Raw genomic sequence first — 19,441 nt, forward strand, 5'->3', positions numbered from 1 at the left:
TTGGCATGTTGACAGAGGCCAAAAGGGGAAAAGTGATGTGTGTGCACAAAGCAATCAAGTAAAATGGGGCTGACGGCTTCTCTCAGGCAGGCTGCCTATATTCAGTATTTATATTGTCGTCAACATTATCCTCGGAAAGACTGAATAGCTGGTAGCATACTGTGTGTGTAGCTAAAGCTAATGTAGGTTATTCCTCCGGGACATAGAGCTAAACTGTTGTCCAAACACTAGTAAAAAGTGTATGTCCTGATGTTCCATCAATACCGCAAATGTGGGCCTTGTAGTTTTTTCAACTGGTGGGTCTATTGATCTTTCTCTACTATTATCTGTGGAGTTCCCTCTAGTGGTACAAGAAGGAAATAATGTATATTTGTAATCTAAAACTTACAAAGCTGCTGTAAGAGACACATTTTTATTAGAATAAGAGACTGATAAGGAGTGTTTGGTCAGTTACCCTGGTCTCTCCTCTCCCTTGCAGTGCAAGAAATCGGGCAAAGGTAAAACGAACGGTTTAAAAACAATACAAACGTGGCTCTAAACGGCAACCATGAGGAGGAAGAAGTGCAGAGCAGGAGAGAAGTATTTCTGTTGAAACAGAAGTTGCCGACTACTAGCGGCTACTCCACAGCATCTGCTCGTGTCAGCAGCTAACTGTGCAAAATTGCAAGCTAAACAGGGTAAACAGTGTTTTATCGTTTGTCATATCGGTGGCTCCGGAGACAGAGACGTCGGATTAACACATATTTCAGGCTGCACCTGCGTGAACCAGATTTGGGCCGCCCGCGTCAAAATTAAAGTCTGGACACGCCGCCTCAATGAGCGCTCGGCACCGTGGTGGAGAACACCCAAAATTGACACAATTTCCGCGGCAGATGTGGTCGCGGCGGACGTGTGGCGAGAGAGCGAGAGGCACAAAGGAGAGTGTGTTGTGTGAATGCAGGTAAATGGACTGTGAGGAGAGAGAGAGAGAGGGAGGGAGGGAGAGACGCAGAGTGAGTGAGCGAGGGGGGCTGTTGGCCTCTGTCCTTGGTGAGTAATGACCACAGAGGAGGACAGATGATCATGTTCATCAGCTCCCAGAACTGAGGCTACCAGCCCCCCTGCTGGGGAGGATCAGTCAGCCTGATGGCCCATAATCTGTGTGTGAGCATGTGTGTGTGTGTGTGTGTTTGAGCATGTGGTTGAGTGGAGAGAGCGGCGAGAGGGGGGCTGGGTGACAACGACGATAATGAGTCTCACCGTTGATTATGGAGCATATAGGAGGGAGTGTGGACTGTGTGTGTGAGAGAGAGTGAGTGTGCGGTATTAAAAGTACTTATTACATTTATTACGGAGCTGTTTTATGTCCGGCCGTTGCAGGGCTTGCTTAAGGGGAAAATGAGGTGTGCTGACTAGCCTTTTCATTAGCACGTCATTAAAGTTTGAAAAGTAGCTAAATAGCAGCGCCTGGCTGCACATACTGAGGAGCTGCCAAGTGGAGGCTGCATATCATTAAGGCCGCTTCATGTTTTCGAGGAAGTTTCCGCGCCGGCCTTTGAACCTCGACTGTCTGATCGAGAGCCGAAAAAAATAAAAGAGACCTAAACTCTGGTTTTTCATTCAGGAAGCTGCCTGTTTCACTGTTTAGTAAGTAAAAATAGATGGATCGTTACGGTAATTAGACTGATAGAATTCCACATTATTAAGTAATTGTAATTTTGCAGAGCCACTTCAAGCAGAAAAGAATGAGGAAGCCACTTCGGCTGAATTCAATTACGAGAGCTGAATGTTCGCGATGATCCGTTTGAGATTTCTGACTGAACCGTGTGATGATTTTTTAAAAATGCATACGGTGGAGAGGTGCTCTTTGAAAGGCTGAATTGTGGTCACATCACTAGTTTTCACGCTATCTCGCTTGTCAATCAGCGATAAACTGTATTGCTTTCAAAGCTAAACTGTGAGGGCGATCAATTCCGGTTGTGTGTGTTACTACACCGATAAGAGACGGACCGGGGGGACTGTTGAGTGTAGTCTGTGTGTTGCAGTGATGCAAACTCTTGAAACATCACCTCCGTGCTTCAATACGTCTCTCTACTCGTCTGTATGAGAAAAACCACACACACACACACACAGACCTGGAAAAAGCTCGATAACGTTTGCTCAGTGCGGAAAACTATGAACATGACTGCTCACTTTAAGACGCATCAAATCAATAGTCCCCCGAGAAGGAGGTGATTTCCATCACAGAAATTATCTCCAGTCAATTTGTGGAGAGTGTGTGCAAAGAAAATGTTCAGTTATATCAAATATGCTGATTAAATCTGGTGTTAAGAGGAGTTTTTGCAGTGTTTTTCTTATGAGTTGGGGACACTGACACGTATTAATAGAGTTTTTCCTTCAAGGTTTTATCAAAAACACATTTAACATAAAAAAAGTAACTGTTAGATTGTATGCAAAGATGCAGTATGTTACTGTAGGGTGATTTCTATGTAGTAGTTCAGTTAGTCACATCACTTTTCACCTTTAACCTAGTGTCTTACATCTTCTTAATAGTATTTTCTGTTTGTTTCTGTACATAGGATTATTTATGTTCATCACCTCAGCCTCTTGATCATTTGCAACATTAGCTAGTCAATCAGCTAAGCTTACTATGGCTCTTATCCAAGCAAAATCTTTAGAAAACTGACAAAAGTGACTGACCTCGAAGTCTCGCCACTTGGCAGCCATCTTGGCAGCACCTCTGGTCAGCTGTTTCAGGCTAACGAGATCGGGCGTGTGTCTTACTTCACTGCATGTGCAGACTCACCAGTCAAATCTGATTTGAAAAAAAAAAGAAAAAGGAAATTGGTGACTTTGCCCTAAAATAAGATTTTAAATGATTGTTTCCCCCCCATAAGTGATACTTCTATCATGCATGTACACGATTTCACAGCACCGTGAGAGTGATATCCTCCGATTTCATGCATAACAGAAGTCCCAGCTGCACAAAAAAGCTTGAAACTGTCATGAATCTCATCCTAATCATAATCCTAACAAACAAAGGAGGTGAAATGAATGTTGATTCGCCATATGCATTTTCCTGCCCCCTTTATTATCTTTTCTGACCTTATACAATCTCCTCGCTACATCGCCTTAAGACCACACACGTTGAAGGCTCTTTAAAATTGTTTCCAACACAGTGGTGCCCTTGAGTGCGGTGCCGGGTCGGACTGGTACATTTGAAAATCCATATGATTTATTGGCCTTTAATTCTGAAACACCTTGCCTTTGAAAAGCCCTTGAATTGTTTCATGTAAGAGCACCAACCCCTCCGTACATTAAAACCTAAACTAAGGTTTCAGTGACTATCTTACTTTTATGTTTCCACCACTGTTCAGCACAAAGTGACATCCTTGCTTGTGAGTGTTTTCCTGTTGAGCCCTGTGCTAATGTATGCAGCTCATACAACACTGATGCCTGATGTTGGTCCATGATACAGCCTATGTGTTCCTTTAAATATGACAATTAAAGAAAGAAAGATCACTGAACGGTCTGCTACTGTCTCTGGTTGATATCAAAAGTCAAAGATTTTGTAATTCCAAAGTCTGATTATTTACATTTTTGTCCATATACATATGGTTTTACTATTAAAGGAACATTATGTAGTTTTTGAGGAAGAAGCTTTAAAAAGAAGAGAGGTATTTTTTTTTTATGTCTGAACAAACTAAACAAACAAACTCTCTTTGTTTTCATGACTGGATAAACAAACTGACCTTACTTTGTTTATATGTGGCGGACCCTGCCACCTTTCTCGCTTCAACAGTGTTCCGGGGAACTTATTTTTCTTGTTAATTCCGTTATCGGAAAAAATAAACATTTATGAGTTTGTATTATTACCTCATTAATGTTGTTAATGTTCAAATTGTGAGTTTGAATTTCTTCTCAAAAACTACACACTGCCCCTTTAAGTGTTCACATATAACTGAAGAGTCTGTCAATTGTGTGTTCCACTGATTTACACTAAGATGCTCTTCTTCTCCAGCTGTTGAGTTTGTTTGTGTGAATTGAAATCATAAAACTAAACCGAACCTCCACAACCAAGACAGGGAGCTCATTAAACAAGTGCGGAGAAATGTAAACTCTCCAGCTAAATCCACAAAAGGTCCCTGACTCACCCACACCTCTCTGTGTAGTGTGTAGCAAACGGCAGCACTGCGCGTTAGACTCTGTTGACTGTGGTGGAAACACCTGGCGCGGACGCCTCAGGTCGCTGCTCGGTGATAGGACGACCCTCCCGTACCCTCGCCTTCGCGCCCTACTCCATTGCGCTCGCCCGGTGTCAATCTCGCGCGTTAAACCCTCCCCCGAGATATGAAATAGGCCGTGTGGCTCCGTGGCTCCCGCACTATTTGCCCAGACGGCTTCCGCTCCGCTCCGAAACACTGAGCGCGTCTCTTGCTGCGGTGCGTTGCGCGCAGGCTGGAGAGAGATGACAAGAGCCCCGCGGAACTGGCCAGACAAACATGGATCTCCGTAAAACGCTGATTTCGGTGCTTTGGATATTATTGGTGAACCTGGAAGAAGACTGTCACGCCGAAGAAGGTATGTGGGGACGTGTGTGTGTTTGTGTGGGCTTTAATTTATTTTTATTTTTTTTGGCTCGGTTGTGTCCAAACTGGTCTCCGCAGCGGGCAGCGTTGATCCACGGACAGATGTCCGCGGCGGAGATAGTTTGGCATCTGCGCTTGTCCTGTGAGGAGACGCAGGTGTGTTGTTTCCGATGATGAGTGCGGAGATAAACAGCATTTAAAGTGTTGTTGTGCTTTTAAAAAAAAAAAAAAAAAAATCCCTTTTCTTCCTGACCATCGAGAGAGACGCGTCATCAGAAAGCTGACGGATTTACGCATCTGAGCTCAGTGAACTCGCAGCGTTTTACCCCGAAAATGCGCACAAACACGATTGAATCAGATTGTCAGCTTCTTTGTAACTAAACTGCCACTAAATCAAAATTAAATAATACATGACACAATAATACACTTGCGGTGCGGGAGGTTGTCCAAAATAAATAAATAAATAAATATTTCCAGCGTCTCCGTCAGTCTTCGCAGAGAGATGGGGAACGCGATGGCTGACGCGGACAAGTTGTTTTAAAGGATTTGCGTCCTAAACACAAACTGAGGCGCAATTCCATTCCTGTAGCCACACAGTGCAGAGCCGCTGTCCGCTTCACCGTCCCTGTTTGTGATTTATTCTGAAAGGAAAAGTCAGTTCCGTTCAGGAGAGCGTTCTCGCTGCGAGGATGAAATCCCCGGTGTGCTGTCACAAACATTCGGATCTTGTGCTGGGCTTTTTATTTTTTTTTTCTGTCACGGTATCTGTGCGCAACTGGTTTTCTTTTGTCTTTTTTTTCTCATGCCGTAGCTGTGGCACGGACGACAGGACGCATTAGGGCTGATGCCTTACTGCTTATCCTCTCCTCTCCCTCTTTCTTTTCTCCAGCACAGCTCCTCTCCAAAAAGTCAGTTACAAACAGCTGGGCAGCTGTTATTCTCAGACACTTCCTCTGTCTTTCCCATCAGTATCAAAACAGCAATGCAGGTGGCGGGTGGAGGGAGGGGGGGAGAGAGACAATGCACAACCCCACTGAGTCGTTTATCAAGATATAATGCCGGTGTGGGATGGGGATTTGGAATTGTGGGCTTGTTTAATTGCCCCTGTGCATCGGCACCGAAGTGTGTCAGAGAGCGAGGGGAGCTGCTGGGGTCCAGCAGTTTACCGGCGAGCCTGGCCGACTGCCACAGACGAGCACTTTCCTGCACGCACAAGTTGAACCTGCGCAACTTATATATCAGCTCAAACTCCCACACAGAGCTGCTCCAGTGTGAGTTTGTGTATGTGTGTGTTTGTGTTCAGGGAAGTGATCCTATCATCAGTTCCGAAATTGTGAAGTGGAAACCAACATAATGGCTTCAGAACCCCCCCGGGCTCTTTCTTTAAAGAAAAAAAAAACATGCATTTATTGGCCAGGTGCGGCTGAGTGGATTTTGATACACGCTCGTGCATGTGCCAGACACGCACACACAGATATACAGTAACCTACTTCTGCTCTATAGATAAAGTACATTTGGCAAGCTCACACACTTCGCAGCCATACATCATTGAAACGCGCATAATGCACTCCACCGGCACACACGCATGTCTGGATCAATGCACAGGCTGCGCTTGACACGTACACGTTGGCCTCGCATGCAAGCTTTCTCATGAAACACACACACACGAGCGTACATGCATCGTGTGACATTTCCTGGTACTTGAGGGCCCCCATTTATCCGAACGCTCGCACGCTCTTTGGATTCATCTCACGAGGACCCGCTGCCAGATTGATTGGGTTCCCTGGAATGCTGGGTAGCCAGGATTTGGATGCTAGCTTTTGTTTAATTGATGTTGTGACAGCGATTAATTGCTGCGAAAGCAATGTGCTCCTGAAGGCTGCTATTGGCAGCGATTCCTCCCCGCTGTTCGTAAGGATTTGGGGAGATAGGGGGGGAAAAAAACCTCTCGGGAGAGTTCCTTCTCCTTGGAAAAATTCTCCGCCACGGCGTCCGTGTTAATTGAGGCAATTTAGCTACCTGTCGACACGCATCCGGTTTCGAGTGCCAAAACTGCCACCGGAGACGGGTTTAACAAAGGAAGCGCGCGCATAAGTCTTGGCTGTAGTTGGAATTTTGGGGAGTTTTGTTGAAACCTTCAGGATTTACGTGACTTTTTGATCGCTATTCATAAAATTCCTCTTTCACAGACTACCCATGTGCCCTTTTTTAACGCTTAAGTCGCTTTCAGCCACGGTTACGCGGTCCACTTTGCCTCGCTCTCGTTAAATTTCTCGTCATGCGCCAAGACTACCTTGTGCTCAACATCTTCCTCCCCGCTCCACTCTTCTCCCCCCCCCGTATTCCTGTTTTCCTTTGTTCGTCTTCCCACTCTCCTCTCATGTGTCTTCCTCCTCATCCTCCCCTTCTCTTCTCCCCTCCCCTGTACACGCTTCCTGCATCCCGAGCTGACTTAGCAAACACTAATACGAGCGGGTGTCCACTACCCCATACCGGCACCTCGCGCACAGTCAATCTAGCCACTCCTACCCCCTCCCTCCCTCCCTCCCTCCTCCCTCCCCCCCCTTCCTCCCTCCTTCCCTTCAGGCCGCTTTTCTCATTCCCCGCACCTCACAGCTAACACACCTTGGCATCTCATCGGGATCTCATTTACTTCCCCCTCTCCTCCCTCTCCTCCCTCCCTCCCTCCCTCCCTCCCTCTTCCTCTGCATCCATCCATTCTGCAGCAAGCTGAGAGAGGGCACCGCGCTCAGGTACAGAACAATAGAGGCAGAGTGATGGAGAGGAGCCGGAGTGATTGAGAGCCCCGGCCTTAACCTGTGGGATCATCCTGTTTGTGCGGGCCGGAGCTTTTGTTTGATGCCCTGTCGTGTCTGAGCGGCCGGTCAGAACCGACTGCACCGCGCTCTTGGCAGGCGTTCAGCCCATTGTTTACCCGCAGCCTTATTACGCCGGTGCGCCTCGCGCCAGGACGCAATTTCAAATTTACAGCTGACATCTTCCGCCCATGATTCTCCATGATGCCGGGTGGTAGTTTTGGGATGAAGTCCCAGTTTTCGCACTATTAAACTTGACAGTAATACACAGCGGTTCATCAGGGAATGGTTCCCCCCCCCACCCACTGCTGAAAGATCAACTTAAAATGTGACAGGTCCTTGAGACTTCAAGTCAGCTTTAAAAGGTTGAAAGTGCCATAAAATGACTCATAAAGCCTCGGTGGAAGTGTGTCTGCGAAGGCCCTTATAAAGTGTAATTCTGCCTCCAATGCTCAGTGTCAGCGCAGGAGGATGCCTTGTCAGTGGCAAAGCCCAAAGTAAAAGTTAGTAGAAAAGTGGTAGTTAGGGGATGCAAAGTGTCTTGAGTCCGCTTGAGTTCTGCCTCAGCGTACCTGTCGACCCTGTCTGTTGGTCCGTGTGTGTGTGTGTGACAGCTTAGCATGCGGCTCATCTTCCAAAACTTACCGGGAACTTGTGATTCATTTGTTTGTCTTTAGTTTTCTCTCCTCTCCTCTCTGTTGTGGAGTCATAAAGGTCTTGGCATAAGCTTGTTTTTTTTTGTTTTTTCATCTTTCCGTTCAAGCAGAAATCTTTTGAACCCCGCTCCGTCAGATCTTCACCTCAATTTGCACTCCGCAGGAGGATCTTGGCTTCCACTTGCATCTTTTCAGCGAGTTCGTGTGCAAGCTTTCACCTCTGAAATCTTGCGCTGCATTCGGTCTGACCCTTCGGAGCGTCAGTAAATGTTGGCTTCTTTCCCTTGACCGCGATCTTTCCTTACCAAGAGTTTTGGTTGTCTAGTCATATATGAGTCACAATTCACCCTTTTTTGAAATGACACTCTCTCCGTAAGTAGTTTTCGTCAAGCTAACCGTCGGGGCAGGAAGCCTTTCAAGTAGTGAGGCGAAAACTAAAAGTTTTAGAGTCTTAAGTTGGCAAGAGGAGGTGAAAGGGTCCAACCCTTACGCCGGAGACTGCTGCCTCAGTGAACCCATTTGCGGTTTCTCTCGTCTCGTCTCGTCTCCGTTGCCGAGTCACGAGGTCTTGTCACAAGCGCAATTTTTCTCCTTTCAAGCTGAAACATTTACAGCCCACTTGGTCAAATGTTCACCTCAATTTTCACTGCCCTGGGGGGGATTTTGGCTTCCACTTACATCTTTCCATCGAGTTCATACTCAAGCGTTCACCTTTTAAAGGCTGCGTTGTGTTCGGTCCGACCCTCCAGAGCTTTTTTGTCCCTCGACCACAAACCTTTTGGTTGTCTAACCTTACCTCGACCGCAGATGCACTTCTCCAAATCCCAATCTTTCCGTAAGCAGTCCTGGTCAAGATACCCAAGTCGGACTGAAAATATCCCTCATCTGATATTCCGTGTTCAAAAATGTCAAGGTTTCGCAGAGTCATCCATTATCGATGTTCCGTCTGCTGGCGAGGGTGTGTGCATTTTGAAACCAACCTTTCCTTTTTTTTCGTTTGCCGGTGAAGGCAGCTCGCGAATACATCTTCAACTTACCAGGTCTCGGCTAACGTCACTTACGTTGTTATCCGGTTCCTTCGGTGATGTATCATTTAGCTTTAAAAACTGCTGTACCGAGATGGGAAGCGTCGATAATTCTGCTTACTGCTGACTTTAACGCAACATAATCAAAACATCTCTTCATTACTAAACTCCTCTCGTATGTCATATGATTACTGAATCATATAATTAGTACTTAGAAGCTATCTGATTGACTAATATTGGGTTTACCAGCAATTGCCAGACTGGCAGTGGAGGAGCAATCCACCCTCCCAGGCATCAATTGCGACTAATTGTCTGTGATTGATGCAGGCTTATTTCTGCTCTGCTGCCACTGCCGGGCCCTATGCACCGGTCCATCTTTGGCTGGCGAAGGACAGCCCTGGACCCACGCTCGGTTGGATCAGGCGACCGTGACCTCTGTGAGTGCGAAAGGTCAGAGTGATTTGCGAAGATGGCAGGCGTAGCGCGGCGACATTCTCTCGCCGAGGCCTCAGGGACGATGTCATTTTCTGGCGAGACAAGAGGAGGGGCGAAGACGGGGAGGGGAAGGTAGAGAGGGGAGGCTCATCCAAAAAAAAAAAATGAATGCATTACAAGCAGAGGCGCGCCGGGTCGAGGGGCGACGAATAAGGGAGGCCGGGTCGGAGCGAAAGCGGGGAACAGTAGATGAGGGAGTGACAGGAAGAAAATTGGAGGCTAGCGAAGGCAAGTGGGAGGGAGCGGGCGACGAGGGAATTGCGAGCTGCCACCACCGCTTTGTTCCGCGGCTCTCGCATGTTACATGTAATCAAACAGACCACGGGTTCCTGTAACGAGTCGATGCGGCGGCTCCTTATTTACCTCCCACTCTGCTGGAACACACTGACTGAGACTGATAGATGGATCGTGTGTGTAGCAGGGAAGTGTGCGTGACTATCGGATGCCAATAGGGTCACCTGATTTCTTTTGTTCGGGGTAAGGACAGCACAACAGCATCGGGGATATTCTGCTGGGTAGGCAAGACTGAGGAAGGGGTGTGTTAGAGTGTGTGTGTGGGAGTGTGTGTGTGTGCGCACATGTGGGAGGAAAGATGGGGATTTAGCAGGTGTTTCAGCCATATTGGACAGTGAGGAAGGGGCTCTGTGCAGCTGCATGATAGATGAAGGAGCTGCGGACTGCGCATCATTTTATTGATGAATCCATGCCAGAACGTCTTCTGCAGCTGCTGTGTGTGTGTGTGTGTGTGTGTGTGTGCGTGTGTGTGCGTGTTCGAATGCGACAGCCTCGGCCACTCTACACATTTCCCTCACATCTTAGTTTTCCCATCAGGCACCTTTTTTCTTCCCTTCTGTTTTTCTAATTTTTCAGCCGCCGTCTCTGTCCTCGCAACGTGCGGCACAAACAAACTGCTTTTTTTTTTTGTTCGGGGGCGATTTTAAATACATCTCAGCCGACTTGTTAATTACACCGGAATGTAATGATATGTCATTAATTTGTGCGGCTGATAATTAAATCGTGGCATCAGCAAGAGTAATATAGCAGTAAAGGGAGGCTGAGGAGGCCGGCAGCGGCGCGGGGAGAGCAGGAAATTAAAACACCATTTAAAAAGTACAATGATCATCAGTTAGTTGATTAATTGACATTAAATTTCTGTTAAGGATCCGATATCGTGTAATTTTATATATTAGAAATGGGATCCTGCAGTGTTTTCCCACGTTTAATGAATCAATCTGGAGCACTCTGAGAGCAAAAATGAAAGGGGAATATTATGAATAGCATGACATGAATAGGAAATGGTGGAAAATGTATAGTGTGCAGCTGCTGTAGGTGTGTTTATCCCTTAAAACAGAGGGTGAAAACGATCGCCTGACACTGCGGACCACATGCGAAGAGGAGAAGAAAGAAGTCTTTAAGCCGAGCTGCTCGAGCAAAATGCACTCGCGCTTTCATGCCGGAGCCTTATGCAAACATCTCAAGGGCCTGTTCTCTAAAGGTTCTTCAAAGGTTATATGCATAAAAAGACTAGGAAAAATATTAAGTTTCAAAAAAAAAAAAAAAAAGAAGAAAAAAAGTCCTCAACCACCCACACCGTCAGCATCCCGCCGCGGTTAAGACAGATTTCTGCCTGATTTTTTGCGATGGACGCCTCAAACTCATTATTCATCTCGGCTGCCTTTGTTGCGGATACTAATGGATTAGAGGAGTTTTTTGTTGGCAGGCTTTTCCGTCCTGAGGTGTCTAAAGTTGATAAATGTCACTGCCGTGTGTGCATGCGTGTGTGTGTGTGAGCTGGAGCCGTGCTCTTGGCAGAAATTTCAGCTCGGGGTGTTTTGCATCTAGAGTAAACACGCAACCGCATTAATGCGAGGCTTGATGTGGGCGGGCGTGTTGGGAATTGGACCGACAACTCGGCGGAGCTCCGTCGGCCTCCCACCCTCACGCTCCCCGGCTATTTTTCATTTGATTTCCTTGTTTTTGTCTTGATGGTGAAAAACATCATCAGCCACATCAGCCGGTTTCACGAGGATAGAGTTATTGAGGCGAGCAGGACGGGCGAGCTTTGTTCTTTCCATCTGTGACGGGATGAACAGGAGCTGCTGGTGAGACACGCCGCCAATCTGAGCAAAACACACCTGAAGACTCCCGTGCTTTTACTCGTTTCTTGCAAATTTGACCCTATCTGACTCCAAAGTGACTCAAATGAAGTCGACGTCCTGCAGTTTTGATCATGAACGCTCTGACGCGTCGATTTCTTTTGAATCAAGAACCAGCTTTTGTGAGGAAAATCTAGAGAAAGGAATTATAACCTCTGTGTGTGTGTGTGTGTGTGTGTGTGTGGTTGTTTGTGTGTGTGGAGGCGGTATTCCTCCAGAGGTTAAATGTGTTGACCTCCCTTTCAGATGTTGGCTCAGAGACCATCAGCCTCAATTGAGCCTGGTTTAGGCGGTCCCATCACACTGTCATGGAGGTGACGGAGGTCCTGGATCGCGCACCGACACAAACACACAGTTTGTGCACAGACTGTTAGCCACGCTTCTCCGTAGATCCACACGTTGTCTTCTGGGAAAATGCAGTAATCATCCAAACTTTGGTGGAAATTCAGACACATTTTTTTTTTTTTTACTTAAGTTTAGCCAAATACATTTCAAAAACGACAATATAGCTAATATGTGTTTTTCTAAGGTCAAAACTTGGAAGTTATGCAAGTTTCCAAACATGTATGTCTGTTGCATGTTGTATTTTTTCCACTCAGCACTTTTTTCTGACCATTTTATATTCACAAAGTTGCTATGAAAAAGGAAATGATGATCAAATTTTACATACATTTTAAAAAGTATTAATTTTGTCTGATATTGGCATCAATTTTGAACTAAGACTAGCTGAGGCCAAATGGTATCATCCTATTGTGTTTTCGAGCTAATACGTCTAATAATAAGCCATCCGCGTGCTTATTTTTTAATTATAAACCTCTTTATCTCTCTGTGTTGAAATTTCTATGACACAGTGCCTGCAGGTCTACCATGATTCTGACTAATTGGGAATAAAACCCAGAGTGTAATCATTCAAAAGGACCCGGAACTAGGCCTTTACTCCAAATGGTTCAAGAACAGCATTAAATTTAGATTTATGTAACTTTATATACGTTTTCAAGAATTATTATGAGGTTAAAGTCTGGTAATACCTGACTTCCCCCTTCCTTTGCTCCACCTCTGAAACTTAAACCTAAGTCCTTTTGGAGAACTTGCAGAATCCTGATGCTGCCTTGAATATGTTTGCGTGTCTTGGAGAAATGCTGTTTTTGTCGCCAAACGCGCTGTTGAACCGTTTGGATTGGCTGCAGCTGAGGCAGCGTTGTCCAGCGGTCCGTTACCCAGTTACGTAACCGTCACGTGAGCAGAACAAAGAGTGGGCTCCCATCTTGTTAAAACATGAGGCGCGGCCCTTTTCATGTTGTCCCTGTACCAAACCGGGCTGCACATGTTTCAAAGCCGCACGAGGAAAAAAAAAAACCCACATCTACTCACGCTCAAAGTTTCATGCTCCCAGCTGTCTTGCCCTCTTTCGAGCAACACACACACTGCAACACACACGCACACGCACGGCAGACCCTGCACACCTCAGCGTCTGAACTCTGCCATTAGCCTCCACTTCTTTTTATTTTTGCTCCGCCGTGTCAGTGTCCGCGTGGCTGGCTCGGGCTGAGGCCGGCTGGCCCCCGTTGAACGCTGCCTCCTAATGTTCTTTTCATGTCCGCCGGTTCTCCTCTGACATGTTTGACCCGAGGAGGCGCGCCGGGAGGACTCACTTTGAGCGTGTGTGTTTGGCGACGAGGAGAAAAGACTGCACCTTACATTAAACATGTTTATATATGCACATCTTTCTGCCAGGCCCTTCTTTTCTTCTCGCGCCCGTATCAAGCGCTACACGACGCCAGCGACGACTCTCAAGATATCTCTTCTCCCACGTCGTCTAATATAGATACAGTGGGGTAATGAAATTTTAATTACTTTCTGTAAGTTTTGCGAACACGTTTTTCAAAAGCTGTGTTATGTAACATTTGGGCAAGAATGGCCCGATCGCACGTGCTCGCAGCTATTCAGAAACACTGCAGCCATAATGACCCCGAGTCCTCCTCTTAATGTCAGCTGTTTGACTTTTTGACATTTTGATTTCACTTTTTAACACGTGTATATGATTGTAAACAGGAAGCAAAGGTGCAAATCCGTGTTTTTCTTCATTTGAATCTCATCTCAATTGTTCAAAAGAATAAAAAAACCAAACTGCTAATTTGTAGGGGCGCTGGTGCGACCGATGAAAGTGTTCACTCGCACTTGACAGATTTTTGGGCGCCTGTGCGACCAAAAATAGTCTGCACCCTGGAGTCATGCCTATATCACTGAGCCGAATCGAGCTGCAGTACAAAACCTACTCAGACACAGAGAGAGACTGAACACAGGCTGCTCTATTTATGTACGGTGCATTCAGGTGCTGGTTTGAAACCTGGGGCCAACTGTTGGCTGCTAAACAGCATTGCATTGTCGGAGCACTCCACCGATTTGGCAGAGATTTTGTCTTTTTTTTGTTTTGTTTTATTCCATGCAGTCTTCTTCCCTCACCAAACCTGCCGCCTTCATTACCCACAATGCAACTCTGGCATCCAACATTTTGGATGGAAATTTAAGTGTTTTATGCAAATGTAGCCATGAGTTGCGAGCAGAAATAAGGAGCGGCGCTTCAGAGGTCATGTTTTTTTTTTGGATTTCTGTTTTTCAGGGTGGAGTTCCTCTTTAATGATTATATAAATAAAAAAAAATATCAAGCGTGCACGTTGGCAATAAGATATTGCAAACGTGTTCATCGTCCAAATGCCCGCTGCTACTCAGCTGACTGTCAGGTCTTGCCATTTTGAAGCTCACAGTACCTGAAAGGACCACAAGACAGGACGTGTCAGCCGTGCACAGAACAGCCTGCAGCCGACTTTTCAAATCCAATCAGATTAAACTTCTTGGTCACAGCAAGGAGGATGACCTCACACTGACCAGAGCTACATGCTAATGTTTTGTTGTTTTTTTTTTTTTGTTTTTTTTTTACCTCTGGTTATATTTATTCTTACAACACATGGTTTTCCTGTCAGTTTGCATAATGACAGTGGAACCAGAAGATCTGCACTGGTCGTAAAAGAGGTTGTTGATGCTAAAAATCTATTTCGAGCCATAATCTGCCAACTGCACTCAATACAAGGGAGACAATATTCAGTGGAATCGGTTGTCTGAAGAGTTGTGTGCACACAATCACGCACATGCACCAGAATGATTAACACATGTACATCAGCTGGCCGGACGCTCACTGTCCTCCACCTGCTGCCAGCCAGCCGCCCAGCAGATTTGTGTCGTCCTTGTTTTTTTTTTCCCGCTCGCCATCCCTCCTTTCCGTCTCCGCTCTGAGGTGGTAATGACCGTCATGTTGGAAATGTGTCCGGCTGGGCCCCTCGTAAACCATTACCCCCGTGCCTAGGAAACCCCATTAATCTTTCTGGAGAGGCGTTTGACCTTTCAAACTCATTAACCACAGCCGGTGTGCAGACAGACGCGATTGCATACACACAAACCGTCGAAGCGCTCCACTTCTTTCTCTCCTCGACAAACAAACAGCAAGCGCACACAAAATGAAAAAAAAAAAGAAGCACGCTAAGGCAAATTTGGCTTATACACATAGGAGCACAGGTGAGGTTTTGAGCGCGCCGGTGTGTGTCCACCTGCCACTATCGCCTCCACCAGCTTGCCAACGTAGCCACGCGCTCTCTTTCTCTCTCTTTCTCTCTCTCTCTCTCACTCTCTCTCTTTCTCTCTTTCTCTCGTCTACCTCGTCCTGTCCTCTTCATCCTCTCGCTTCCTCACCGTGTGTGGGTTTGGGCAGTGACCTGGAAAATTGCCCGACCTTTTAATACGCAGCTTCCTCGGCGATGAATAAATACATAAATCGCGCGGCTCCGGCTCAGTCACTTTTTATGATACCCCTCCCCGTGCAACCCCCCCCCACCGCCACCCCACCCCCAGTCTTACCTCCCGCACACCTCATTGCATCCCCGTCATCTGCACCCTCTCCACGCCGACACGGAGGAGGGAAGCAGGGTGTCTTTGAAGTGATAGCCCCCCGCGGAGAAGACTATCCATAATGAAAGGGTGTTAGTGACCGGGCTGAGGGCGAGAGTGTGTGTGTGTGTGAGCGCAGCGTAGATGGCAAAAGGATGTAATGGGGGTTGAGTGGGCGAGGCAGGTTAACGTGCCAGCATGGGACCTGCTCTTCTCAGTGTATCAGACGGCGAGGGCGGGAGTGAGAGTGCAGCTTTGTAGGTGCCAGAGGATATAATGTGGCGGGTGGCAAGGAAGGTTAACATAGCAGCATGGGACCTGATCTGCTCGGTTTATCAAAAAGTGCAATAGGGAGAGTGGAACGGGCTGTGAAGGGCTAAGTGGTGAGGTGGGAATGGATGGAACTTATATCGTGCTCAGTTTACTGTAGGTCCAAACGAGGACGGGAGGGGGGGGAGGAGGAAACGAAGCGTGGAGTGAGAATATGGGAGGCAGTCGAGAGGCAAAAAGGACACGAAAAAAATCTGTTCGAGTGAACAGAAGTGCTCAAGAGTCGGCCGATAGCACAAAACATATTATATTTAATGTTAAATATTAACACTTTTATTTTTTCAGGACATAGAGCGTGTTCGATCCCAAATGGGAAAACTGATTGAAAGAGCTTTTAATTACGATCAGCGACCCTGTGTGGCGACTTTTGCGCCGCCAAAGAATGGAAAAAATACAACGAACGCATCAGAAAACTGCTTCAAAGACGCGTCTTACTGGCATTCAACCTGTGTGAACGCAGACTGTCAACTGGTGGTGAAGGTTACTCTGACAGTCTTGGAGGTGTTTCAAAGATCCTTTTCTTGATTTCTTTGAGAAGAGGGTTTACTCGTGGGGGATGAACCAAAAACCTGAACCGAGCCGATAACATTGCCGGAGATCCGTTTATCGATTTGCTTCGGAAGATGCTTCACTCTGGACAGGTTAGAGAGAAAACGATCTTGGTAACAAATGGAATTTCAGTCTTTTGGTTTGTTTATCGTCAAATGCCCCCAAAGATGGTATCTTTTGTTGAACTCTGGAAACTTTTGGTGAATCTTATTTAAACTCGACATACCTTATATCTGCAAAGAATTGGAAATTGGAATTGGAAAGAAAAAAGAACGATCTGTTGATCTTGACAAATACAGATGCGATTGTCTAACAAGTAGCGTAGCCCTCAGTGCTTAAATCATGGATTTCGTGACACCACTAACTGGAAGTTATCAGGAATATCTGAATACTTGAAAAGCAGACAATTTTTGAAACACCGAAGGTGCCCTATGGTCTTTTCTCTTCAACCAACCGCAGTTACGTTCACATTCAATTTTTTCCTCATTGAAATGTCCCTGTGTGTCCACATGATTGTTGGCTACAAAGCGCAGATAAAAGGTCAACAGCTTGCCAAAGGGGACCTTAACAATCCATTCCTATCAGCCTGTTCCGACTGCCACATCGTCACCCTGTTATTTCAACAGTCTACAAAAACAAACTCAAATCAGCCAGCCCAAGTAAAAGAAACACATTAGCATACTTTTTACACTCTCTTCATCAGTGACCTCTTCATTCTGGCTCTTAAATGATGATATTTGATATTTTAAACTGTTTGTGGTGCTGCTTGTTTTTGTCCTCGCATATATGTGCATGATGAATGCGCCTTTCCTGTCGCCTTTACGTGTTCGCGCTCTTGGCTACTTGCTATGCATGTTATTGTACAGACCATAAGTACATGAGTGAAGGTTTCTGCGTGTGTGTGTTTGTGTGTGTGTGTTCCCTTTGTGTGCCTGGTCGTGATTGCAATCAGAGTGTCATCAGTGCAGGATGGGTGGGTGGAGTGTGCTCCTGTTGTTTCCCGGCTCCCTGTCAGCTATAAATGTAAAATGTAAATGAAAAAGTCAATTAGCGTGTAAGCCAATCAGCGCGCCAACCAGTCAATCAGATCAGTCAGTTAACCAGCTGGCTGGATAAAGCTAGTCATTTAGTCAGGTAGCCTGGCAACCAAGCAAACCAGGAAGGACGTTTAGTCAGACAGCCAGCAGTCAATCAGGAAGTCATTCAGCCGATAAGTCAGCCAGATGCCCATTGCCACTTTGTCTTCTGGTCTGTCAGCCAGCGTGCCAATCAAAGAGCACGGCATTTGATTAATCGCTCATTTCCGAGAGCAGCTAGTGATTGTCTGTCAGCAAAACAGCGAGAGCACCAAAGACGTTTGTTCCTGCACTGTGTCTACAGAAGTTTTAGCGCGGTGAGATCTCACTGAACTCGAAATCTTGTCACTCTGAACCTACGCGATGCATCATCCCGCAGAAAAGCATCAATCAGTCTTCACTTCACTTCCCGTCAAAGCAGGAAAACATTGCTCCTCAAGCAACATACAGACTCAGCGAAGCGAGTGCACGTTTGCTTGTTTTTACACCGCGGGTGCCAGGACCAGGAGTACAGTAAGGCTGCGGAGGCTTTATTTGCTAAGAAAATATGCAAATGGAGCTGTAGCGTCGACAGCCATCCAAAACAGCACTGGAAAGCAAAACAAAACAAAAATTAAAAGGCGAAAAGAAATCGTCACCAACTGTTGCAAGTACAAAGTGTGTGCCTCAGCTGGAAGTCTAATCCACATTCTGGCTTCCAGCACCCTAAAGCACCCTTCTGTGATCTGATTTGGGATTCTTTGATGGAAAACTCTCTCATCTGACTAACTGGTGATGATGTCCGTGTCTTACAGAAAACATTGTTGCCTCTCTGGAAAATAGACTAAACAAATTAGACCATGCAAAGTACCCTCTCTAAATCACTTATCACAGCGAAGAAAATCCCCCTGCGGCCCCAAAAAAACGTCTCCCTGTTTGACACGACACCTTGAACTGCAGAACAAGGGCAATATAACTCTTTCTACTTTGGATTTTTCATCTATGGAGGTTTTTATATTTCTAAAACTTTCCTCGAGGCGAGAAAAGCGATTTCGAAAATCTGTCACATCATCATAATGTTAAGTGGAGGGGCAGGGCGGGAGGAACATCATCATGCACGCATCCAGCGGGGCGCATAATCAGGAAGTAAACTAGGGAGACTTTTTTTGGCGTATTTGCACGAGAGGCGCAATTCTGATTTCACTCAACAGCCAGCATCTTTGCTTTCGTCATCCAGTTCTATGGAAATCCACATCAGCAAATTAAAAGCTTGTGATGGCTAACGCGTTAGCAAACAAATGGAGCAACATTATCATCCCATAGAAGGCTCATTTTGGCTTGGTGTTCATCAGCTCCTGGGGAAAAGATCAGGGTCTTTAGCTAGCTATGTGAAAATGTTAGCGCCCCTTTGTCGCTTGGTCAGTTCAACTCTCCCTGTGTTGGCCGTTCGTGCTTGTTCGATGGAAACCATTGCCTACAGTCTTTTTATATGGTGGTTGATTACAGCCATGAGATTCGAGTACGCTGCATCTGCTTGCAGGAGAACCGAAACAGTCAGCTGAAAGAGGCTAAAAGCTGCGTAGCGCTGCGTAGTTGGGTGTCGATTCTCGGCAGCAGGCCTGACACTCGGAGATGCTTTTACACTTCACACGTGGAGACTAAAAGTGTAATTTAATTCATTGTTGATTTCAAGGTGATCTCTTAATGCAGGTCAATTCATCACAGTTCGTCTAGCTCGCTCGCTCTCTTCCTTTCTGTCTCTTTTTCCGACGAGACGTCGAGGCACACTAATGTAATTTGAAAGTCAATAACGTGACACTGGATTGCCTTTACCCTCCTCCCCGTCTCACCT

General features: G+C 46.2%; 1 protein-coding gene across 3 annotated transcripts in view; it reads left to right on the top strand.

Moving 5' to 3' along the window:
* Positions 1-4,188: 4,188 nt before the first annotated feature.
* Positions 4,189-19,441, top strand: part of epha10 (EPH receptor A10) — a 170,953-nt gene continuing 155,700 nt past the window's right edge. For 2 of the 3 annotated variants that reach the window (XM_030412556.1, XM_030412557.1), the window contains exon 1: positions 4,189-4,560. In XM_030412556.1, coding sequence (XP_030268416.1) covers positions 4,482-4,560 — 79 coding nt within the window. In that variant the 5' untranslated portion in view covers positions 4,189-4,481. The remainder of the gene's footprint in view (positions 4,561-19,441) is intronic. The other variant, XM_030412558.1, reaches the window with a different exon arrangement.

This window comes from Sparus aurata, chromosome 3 (assembly GCF_900880675.1).
Source record: "Sparus aurata chromosome 3, fSpaAur1.1, whole genome shotgun sequence".
Classification (NCBI taxonomy): domain Eukaryota; kingdom Metazoa; phylum Chordata; class Actinopteri; order Spariformes; family Sparidae; genus Sparus; species Sparus aurata.